General features: G+C 40.8%; 1 protein-coding gene across 2 annotated transcripts; it reads left to right on the top strand.

The window, feature by feature from the left end:
- Positions 1–1,404: 1,404 nt before the first annotated feature.
- On the top strand, positions 1,405–3,533 carry LOC145098898 (F-box protein SKIP19-like). Of its 2 annotated transcripts, none has more exons than XM_079036510.1 (4): positions 1,405–1,564; positions 1,883–2,267; positions 2,340–3,050; positions 3,219–3,533. In XM_079036510.1, exons 2-4 carry the CDS (start codon positions 1,888–1,890, stop codon positions 3,226–3,228), a joined length of 1,101 nt encoding a protein of 366 aa, XP_078892636.1. In that variant the 5' UTR covers positions 1,405–1,564; positions 1,883–1,887; the 3' UTR covers positions 3,229–3,533. The 2 variants fall into 2 exon arrangements, with proteins under 2 accessions (XP_078892636.1, XP_078892674.1); XM_079036548.1 differs by having other exon boundaries at positions 3,225–3,533.
- Positions 3,534–10,649: the final 7,116 nt, after the last annotated feature.

Genomic DNA, 10,649 nt, shown 5'->3' on the forward strand with positions numbered 1-10,649 from the left:
TTAATTAAAATATAAAATAAATTTAAAATGATATAAAAATCTTTTTATATGAGCGAGGGACCAACCATGATAAAATTAATATTTAAAAAAAAATGACAAAACTCAATATTCTGGAAAACTTTATGAACCATTTATGAAGATTTGTCTAATCTAAATCAGTTAAAAGAGTAAAAAGGTGATCAAACGATTAATCCACATAAAAAATTAACTATTCTTTATAGAATCCAACACATAAACCATCTTAAATTACAACACTAACTTTCAAATTCAAAGAATTTCAAGTTTTTACTTGATAATCGGGACATTTATAAAACTTCATAGATGGATTGATATATAATCAAGACTAGTAAATAAGTCCGTACTTTATCCCGACTTTTTAGGTGTTTTTGTTGTGTATTAGGAAAGTATATTATATATATACTACGAGAATGAGGGATAAACACAAAAGTTTAGAAAACGAAGAGAATGAAAGTGATATTTTATAAAGTTGAAGGTGGAGGAGTTGAAAGTGATATTTTAAAATGTAAAGAGATAAATATATCATTTTTTACAAAATAGAAAGGTTGTAAGTAACGAATTATACAAAGTTGACGGATGAAAGATGAAGGGTGAAAGTGACATTTTATAAAGTTGAAGATGAAGGGGCAAAAATGATATTTTAAAAGGTAAATAGATGAAAAATATCATTTTACAAAATAAAAGAATTACAAGTAACTAGTTATATCAAGTCGAAGCTACCTTTACTTATACATCAGAATTTTGTTTTTATATATATTTATAAGTTGAGTAAATTACTGAAATCGTCACTGTGGTTTGGTCAAAATTGCACGTTTGGTTCCTAACTTTTTTTTTTGCACTCGGATCGTCCCTGTGGTTTGATTTTGTTGCGTTTTTCGTCCTTGTGGTTTGATTTTGTTGCATTTTTCGTCCCTTACATACATAAAGTTAGGGACCAAACATGCATTTTTTTACCAAACCATAGGGACGAAAAACGCAACAAAATCAAACCACAGGGACGGTCCGAGTGCAAAAAAAAATTAGGGACCGAACGTGTAATTTTGACTAAACCACAGGGACGATTTCAATAATTTACTCTTATAAGTTTCTTACTTGAACTGCATAAGTACATAATATAAAGCAAACCTAATCAATATGTCAGATTATTGGTAAAAAATGTAAGCTTATTTTTTTTTTCTTTTCAGAAAACAGAAAAGAAATAGTTATATAAACCGCTGACATTAAAAAAATGAATGACAAAAAGAAAATGAAAATCAGACTTTTATTAGAGCGACACAAACATATTTAAATAACTAAAAAATTTGTTTTTTTTTTTTTCCTAAAAGATAACTTTACCAAAGACCGGTTTTTTTAGAAAGTGATCACGGGCCGGGCAGTAATCTCTATGCGGTCTATGAGTAAGAACTTCATTTCAAATTCCAGCCACGCCACAAACACTGTTCTTGTCTCCTACAATTTCTATATATTTGCATCGCTACTTGCTCGTTTATCGGAAGCTGCAAAGGCTATCGGAAATCAGAGATACCATTCTCTTCTTCACCGTGATGTACGTTTATCTTTTATTCAACATCTCCTAATTTCTTACAAGTTTTAATAGACGTTTTCTTCATTTTTCCATGTTCAGTAGCTCTAGGGTTTTTACATTTTCATTTCGACCTATTCTGATTATCGATAATGCCCTCATTCCTTGTTAAAGTGGATATGGAGCAGAATTGCTAAATCAATTTTTATTCCGTTTGTGTTTATAAAATTCCCACTGTATTGACGCTTGATTTCATGTAGTTATATCTATCGTTTATGTTTATCTGTATTTGACATCGAGTTTGTAAACATTCAAACAAATTCTGCTTTGTACATGTTTAAGTTACGATGCACTCGACATCAAAATCAACTCGACGAAAACCCAAGAATTTCAAGTTCGTTCCAAAACCAAAGCAACAATGGCGTGTGAAGGAACCGAAAAGGAATTGGTTGGAGCTCCCATCTGATGTAATGGCAAACATCTTATACAGAGTTGGTGTTTTTGACATACTTGAGAATGCCCAGAAGGTTTGCACTACTTGGCGTAATATCTGCAAGGACCCTGCGATGTGGAGAGTCATTTATATGGAGAATCATTCAGATCCATGTACAAGGCCCCCACTACAACAGATGTGTAAACATGCTGTGGATAGAAGCCAAGGCCAATTGGTTGATCTTACCCTTGTGGATTTTGCTAATCATGATCTTCTTTTGTATATTGCTGATAGGTATGTGAGCTTATTATATCGTTCATTTGTGTTGATAGGTATGTGAGCTTATTGTTTTTACTCCTTTAACAGATCAAGTCAGCTTAGACGTCTTGATATCACCTATTGCTTTGGTGAATTTTATGATGGCTGGACTGAAATTTTGAAGAAATTTCCTTTATTGGAGGAACTGAGTCTCTGCACAACAGAGATCTCAAAAGAAGATATTAAAGGTGCTGGTGATTGTTGCCCCATGCTAAGAACTTTGAAAGTAAATCAAAAGTTTTTTAGGTTTTCTGATGAAGACAGTGATGAGGAGTCTTTAAGGATCCGAAATCAAATGGCTATTGCTATTGGTAAAAACTTACCGGAGTTAAGGCACCTTGAACTCATTGGAAACACCATGTCAAATACTGGGTTGCTAGCAATTTTGAATGGTTGTCCTCATCTTGAATCACTTGACTTGCGTCAATGCTTGTACCTTGATCTCAAGGGAGAGTTTGGGAAGAAATGTTTAGATAAGATTAAATGTGTAAAACTACCTAATGATTCTCTTGAAGGATTGCCATTGTGTCTGAGATGTGATGATAGTTATGATCTGCTTGAAGATTTTGTCTCTGGTGATTCTGATTATGAATATGATGAGTACTTTGACTATGATGAGTACACAAACCCTTATCATTATGATTACATAAACAATGTTAAACCCGATCTCTTTGGTAGTGATGATGATTCTATTGACATTGATGACTTGGGCGACATGATGACTTTCATGGTTTGTTTGGATGATCTTTTGACAGAAAGGTGAGTCTGGCACTGTTTTTTTTTTTTACTCAGTTTTTTTCTCATTTCTATAAGAGTGCTGTTATTTTTTCAATTATTTTCTAAATGTCATTTATGAAGATATATTTCAAAAATCAATTGTAAATTTTGCATTTGGAGATACTGATGTGGTTGGTATTCTTTTTGAAGGTGTAGCTGATTGGTTGTTGCCCTGAACATTTTTTTGACATGTTTCTGGAACTTAGACAAGGTAATGCAAGTTTTTTAATCAATATTCTGCTGATGGCTTTATCCAATTTTGGGGATGACATCTACCTGTGTTTTAATACACCTGTAAATACTTGTGGGTCATTTCCTTTTTTTTTTTTGGTCTCAAACTTGGGTAAAGACTAAAGATGTTATGTTGGTTTGTTGTTTTGTATGTTATCGTGAATGCATCTCCTTGGAAGATCTCATTGATCCTTGTTTAATATTTAAAATCGTTTGCATCTATTTCCATTTCAATTTCATCTCTTTATGCGTAAATTTGGTTGTTAATTTGGCTTGGGTTGGTTTGGTATCAAGTCATATTTGATATGGATATGGATCACAAATTGGAATCGATGTGGTTCATACCTTGTTTCATCAACAGTTTTTACTGTCATGTGTTTTATGGTGTCTTGGAAACCAAAACAAGAAGATAAATAGAAAACTAATAATTTTTTTTTACCATTTTTGGTTTAAAAGAAACCACTTTTTTGTTATTTTTAGGTTTGGTTCATCAAATTGAAAAAAAATTAAAAAACTAATTTGTCTAAGAGTAAGACATTTAACCAAGAGATTTAAATAATAAAAATGAATCAGAAGCCGCAAGCTCACTGATTTGTTACTTTGAGTTTTGAGGAATGTTGAATTCGTTAGAATATGGCAAAACTGCATGACAGTGTTTTGTTGACAATTAAAATGGAAAAGAGGAAATATCATTAAGGCACCGTATGTATATGTTTTGGAAGTAATGTTTTCTGCTGCTTATAGCTATCTTGTGGTTTGAAAATAGTTGAACAATAATATCCATGTGGAGTATGGTGGCTAGTGTTATAGAACCTGTATCCCTTTTTTGGAGAAGGGATCAAAAATAAGGAAGAAGAAGATGGGTAACTTCTTTTCATAGTTCTCATTGAAATATAATCGATTTAAATACATCTAAATGACATCATTTCCTAGCTCCTGTAAACCTAAATAAATGACAATTTGACAATTAAATCTGATGTGTCCAGTCTGGAATCTTGAAGTACTGATGGCCCAACTACAGCCTAAAATGTTGTTTCTCAAGCCTCATGGTCTCTACGAAAATTAATGCCCCATCTTAGTTAAGCCCAATAAAATTATCCAATCGAAGCCACCAGGGGATTCCTGATTTTTAGACGGATTTGATTTCTTGAATTTTAAAAATATATTAAATTACTAGGGTTTCCTGCACATTGTTCGGGTTAGAAGGTGGTGTTTTTGTGTGTCTATTCATATGTTTCGTCTTTATTTACTATAGTTTTTGTTTAATTTAATTCTTAATTATCTGTAACTTGATTTTTAATATTTGTGCTTAATATTAAAAATATAAATTAAATAAATGGTGAATGCTACAGAAACTCTTTTAACTTGAAAAGTTAACAAATCTCAAAAAAACTTTAATGTAAATTGTAACACCTAGACATCAGGTATTTTCCTCTTTTGACCCAAAGTATCGATTTATAGCAATAATGGTCCTTCCATATGCGTACTTGGTTTGTACGCATGACGTAACTCATTTAAAAGAACACGGGTCCTTGTGAGTACGCGATGCGTACTCAATGGGTATGTAGGGCGTACTCGACAGTTATGTAAACCCTAATATTGAGGGTTTGAGCCATATTTAAGCAACCTTAACTCTCATACACCTTCCACCTTTAGCCTCCATCCTCCCAAACGACCCCTTGCAAACCTTAGTGTTCATTTGTGAGTTTTTGAGCTATTTGTGTGTTTTGTGTCCATCCTTGAAGGGAGAAGATCTTTGGAGTGCATTTAGAAAGCTTCAGGCATTGTAGATCCGGGATTTTCACCTCTCAAGTAACCTCCAAAAGATATAAAGTTCTGAACTTGATAAGTGTTTCACTAGATCTTGTTAGTTCTTAAGTTTTGGAGCATTTTGGTCCCATAATCCTGGTATATATGAGTAGGCTTACTCCAAACCTGTCCTTTCAGATGTTTTTGAGTGTTAGGAGCCATAAAAATGTGATCTTGGTCCCTTTTTGTTGGATTAGTGTCTAAGTCCATAATTATTTTGGTATGTACCTGACCCGATTGTGAGCATGGTCCTTTTGGGTTGTCTTTACCAAAGCAACTTGATAGGATGATTTATGGAGAAAGAGTTTAATTATGATTTATTAATATATTATAATATATTTAAAGAGAAATCATATTGTTTAATTAATATTAGTCAAGAATTAATTTTGTAGCTAAAAGAGATTTATTAAACTTGGGGGGACTAATATTGTAATTATAAGATAATTGCATTGTGGGCTATGGATTCCTCTTGGAAAGTGGATTGGACGAAATCTATGGGAAGCCCAAAGAACCAACCAACATGTTACCAACCGAACCAAATATATCGGTAGCCAATATGTTTGGCTGGTAATACCATGCCAATTAAGTAGTGTAACAACGCAAATTTTCAAACAAATTTTTCATTTTAAAAATAAAGTATTTCCATTCAAAACAAGGCATAAATAATTTAAGTGTCATGTCAAATACAAACTGTCTAAATCCCAAGATCATAAAAACATCCTTCAGTGTGTATCGATCACGCCGGCGCCTTCCCACGGTCCTCGCTAGTACCTGAAACACATACATAACAACTGTAAGCATAAATGCTTAGTGAGTTCCCCAATATACAACTTACGCACATACGCCTTTCCAGGCCCTGACCTTCCGGTCCATGTGTCTCAGGGGACTTCCGTCCCTGCTGGGTAAACCTTCCGGTCCTACCCACGCCGACCTTCCGGTCCATCACACAACATATCGCCTTCCGGCCCATAACATATTGCCTTCCGGCCCCTAATATAATCGCCTTCCGGCCCATGACATACATAGCACATATAACAAATAGCTTACCACATATAGCATACATATCACATATCATATCCGACCTTCCGGTCACACAGTCAAACCCTTCCGGGTACAGTATAGTGAGAAGACTCACCTCGCGGGTAATGAAAGCTAGCGACTCCTGAAATCACTCGCACTCGATCCGCCGAGCTACAGACTCCCTATAATATCATATATCCCTTATTAATACTTTCATCTTTCAAGACAACTGACCCTAAGAAATTACATGTAGGTCAACTCTGGTCAACGGTCAACGGTCAACGGTCAACTTGACCGGACTCGGCGAGTGCAAAGGCGACTCGGCGAGTCTAGACGTCCTCCCCAACTTCCCCTGATGTTCCCTTCTACTCGTCGAGTATCCCTCTTGGCTTGACGAGATCCTCACGGAAGAATCGTGGGGCCACCCCGACTCCACTCGCCGAGTCTGAAGAACAGTTCGACGAGTTCCAGTCAATCTCCAAGCTACTCGCCGAGTCTGTTCATCGGACTCGGCGAGTCCATGCCATGCAGTCGATCAAACTGCTTCCTGAGATAAGTATTGTCCCGAAATACACAAGCATGGGACCTCCTGGACCTCTAAAGGTCCTAATACAGGGTTATAATCGTTTGGGTAACAAGGTACTAATCCATCTAATCACCAAATGGGTTCCATAAACCCTAAATCCATGCACACATCAACGTAACAGAAAAGATCCGAAATATTACCTGAATAACGCACTCTCTGTGTCCCCAAACCGCAGAACTCGAATCCCTTGCTGTTCCTTTAGCCAAAACTCTTCTCCTCTTTGCACAACAATTTCTTCAAGGCCCTAATATCCTTCAATCTTGCTCTAGATGCCCACAGCCGTTTAGGGTTCTTCTCAGTCGACTAAAGACGGACAATGACGGCCTATAAGTGCATTATATACGTTCCAAAACCAAACGGCTAGGGTTTCCGCTGAACAGCGCCGACTCGCCGAGTCCATATCTGGACTCGTCGAGTCCAGTCACGAACCCGCGACCAGGTCTGCGGTCCTACTCGGCGAGTCTAGGCTCTAACTCGCCGAGTCCCCTCTTAAATCACCCCAAAAACATAATTTAACAATACCTGAGATTCCGGGCTGTTACAACTCTCCCCCACTAGGATTAGACTTCGCCCTCGGAGTCTCACTCTGCAAATAGCTCCGGATGCTGCTCCCGCATCTCACGTTCCGGCTCCCAAGTCATTTCCGAACCTTTCCGGTGTTGCCACTGGACCAACACCAGAGGTACCTCCTTGTTCCTCAGAACCTTGATCTTCCGATCCCTGATGGCCACTGGTCTCTCAGCATAATTCAGGCTCGCATCCACCTGAATATCCTCCAATGGAACCACTGCCGACTCATCGGCTATGCACTTCCTCAATTGCGACACATGAAAAGTGTCGTGGATCTGTCCCAACTCTGTTGGCAATTCCAACCGATAGGCTACCCGGCCTATCCTTGCAATCACACGAAATGGCCCTATATACCGGGGTCCCAACTTGCCCCTCTTCCTGAATCGAATCACTCCTTTCCAAGGAGAGACCTTCAGGAGAACGAAGTCGCCGACTTGAAACTCAAGCTCGGATCGGCGCCTGTCTGCATAACTCTTCTGTCGGCTCTGGGCGGTCAATAACCTCTGTCTAACTTGCTGAATCTGCTCTGTCGTCTGAAGCACGATCTTTGTGCTACCCATCACTCTCTGTCCCACCTCTCCCCAGCAAATGGGGGTCCGACACCTCCTACCATACAACAGCTCAAAAGGTGGCATACCAATGCTCGAATGATGGTTGTTGTTGTAGGAAAACTCTGCTAAGGGTAAATATGCATCCCAGCTACCCCCGAAGTCTAACACACACGCTCGAAGCATGTCCTCCAGCGTCTGAATCGTCCGCTCGCTCTGACCGTCTGTCTGGGGATGGTATGCGGTACTAAAATGCAATTTAGTACCCAGCTCCTCATGGAATTTCTTCCAGAACCTGGAAGTGAAGCGCACATCACGGTCTGAAACAATCGAGATCGGCACTCCATGCCGAGATACTACTTCTCTCACATATGTCTCCGCCAACTTCTCCGCTGAAGAACTCTCGTTGATGGCAAGGAAGTGTGCACTCTTCGTCAACCTATCCACAATCACCCAAATTGCGTCAACTCCCCTAGCAGTCCTCGGCAATTTGGTGATGAAGTCCATAGTGATCTGTTCCCACTTCCACTCGGGGATCTCCAATGGCTGTAACTTGCCATGCGGTCTCTGGTGCTCGGCCTTAACCCTACGGCAGGTCAAGCACCTCTCAATGAACCATGCCACGTCCCTCTTCATACAGGGCCACCAATACTTTTTCCTCAAATCCAAATACATCTTCGTAGCACCGGGATGGATCGAGAATTTCGATCTATGAGCCTCTTCCATCAGAGTAATACGCGTACCGCCCACGAACGGTACCCAGATCCGACCCTGAAACGTCATAAGCCCTCGTCCATCCTTAACGAACTCTGAAATTAACCCCACAACCCGCTCTTTCTTCTGCATTTCTGGCCGCATAGCCTCGGCCTGTGCCCCACGAATAGCATCCAATACTGGAGTCATCACAGTCAGTCTCAAGCATACATCTCGCAATGGAGTGCTCTCCGCCCTGCGGCTCAACGCGTCGGCTACCACATTAGCCTTGCCTGGGTGGTACAGGATCTCACAATCATAATCCTTGACCACATCCAACCACCTCCTCTGACGCATATTTAGGTTGGGCTGATCCATCAAATATTTCAAGCTCTTATGGTCCGTGTATATCGTACATCGAACCCCATACAGGTAGTGACGCCAAATCTTGAGAGCGAATACTACTGCCCCCAACTCTAAATCATGCGTGGGATATCTCGCTTCATGAGGCTTCAGCTGCCTCGACGCATACGCTATCACATGACCCCTCTGCATCAACACTGCACCCAGTCTCGAAATCGATGCGTCGCAATATACTACAAAATCTTCCATCCCTTCCGGGAGAGCTAATACCGGGGCTTCGCACAACCTCTGGCGAAGTGTCTCAAAGGAGGTCTGCTGCTCGGGCCCCCATGAGAATGCCACACCCTTCCGGGTCAATCTGGTGAGCGGCACTGCGATCTTGGAGAAATCCTTAATGAATCTCCGATAATACCCTGCCAACCCAAGGAAGCTCCTGATCTCAGAGGGTGACTTCGGCACCTCCCAACTCATCACCGCCTCAACCTTGGCCGGATCGACCAATATCCCTTTCTGATTAACAACATGTCCTAGAAATTGGACCTCCCGCAACCAGAAGTCACATTTGGAGAACTTTGCATAAAGCTTCTCCGACCTCAATACCTCAAGGACCTCCCTCAAATGCTCCTCATGCTGCTCTCTAGATCTCGAATACACCAGAATGTCGTCGATAAATACAATCACTGACCGATCCAACATCGGTCTGCATACCCTGTTCATGAGATCCATGAACACAGTCGGGGCATTGGTGAGCCCGAAAGGCATCACCACAAACTCATAATGCCCATATCGCGTTCTAAACGCTGTCTTCTGGACATCCTCGTCCCGCACTCTCACCTGATGGTACCCTGACCTCAGATCGATCTTGGAAAACCAAGATGCTCCCTGCAACTGATCGAATAAATCATCGATCCTCGGCAACGGGTAACGGTTCTTGACCGTCAACTTGTTCAACTCCCGGTAATCAATGCACATCCGGTGTGAACCATCCTTCTTCTTGACGAACAAAATAGGTGCTCCCTATGGCGAGCTGCTCGGCCGAATGAATCCCCTCCCAAGCAACTCCTGGAGCTGTGAGGACAACTCTTGCATCTCTGGAGGTGCAAGACGATAAGGCACCTTAGCAATAGGCGCGGCCCCCGGAACCAGGTCAATACCAAACTCTACTTGTCTCGCAGGAGGTACTCCCGGCAGCTCCTCGGGGAAAACATCTGGAAACTCACGCACCACAGGGACCTCCTCAACTGACTTCGGTCTCTCGGAAACCTCACGCGTATCCATCACATACGCCACAAAACCCTTACAGCCCTGCTGTAGACACTGCCTCGCCCTAGCGGCCGAACAAAAAGCTGATCCCGAACGGGTACCCTCACCGTACACCGAAAGAACTCCCCCACTAAGGTCTCGTATAGTCACCAGCTGACGCTCACAGTCGATGACAGCGCCGAATCGGCTCAACTAGTCCATGCCCACGATGACACAGACATCACCCATCGCAATAGGAATCAGGTCAATCGGGAATTCGACCCCGAAAATCTCTAACACGCATCCTCGAAGAACCTCCGTGGCACAAATCACTCTCTCGTCAGCTATAGAAACCCTCAGAGGCCGACTCAACGACTCACGACTAACGCTGATATGCTGACTAAAGGCTAGAGATACAAAGGATCTACTCGCACCCGAGTCAAATAACAATAAGGCAGGCACAGAGTTCACAAGGAAAGTACCTACGCATATAATAACATAAGCATAACATCTCGACAT

This window comes from Lactuca serriola, chromosome 1, assembly GCF_051521515.1.
Source record: "Lactuca serriola cultivar US96UC23 chromosome 1, Lser_US96UC23_V15, whole genome shotgun sequence".
NCBI classification, from domain to species: domain Eukaryota; kingdom Viridiplantae; phylum Streptophyta; class Magnoliopsida; order Asterales; family Asteraceae; genus Lactuca; species Lactuca serriola.

What these genes read in the sequence shown, in the direction of transcription:
- LOC145098898 (XM_079036510.1), top strand. Translation starts at nt 1,888, where the DNA reads ATGCACTCGACATCAAAATCAACTCGACGAAAACCCAAGAATTTCAAG. An exon ending in CTTTTGTATATTGCTGATAG is followed by an intron (nt 2,268 to 2,339) that starts GTATGTGAGCTT and finishes CTCCTTTAACAG; the next exon opens with ATCAAGTCAGCTTAGACGTC.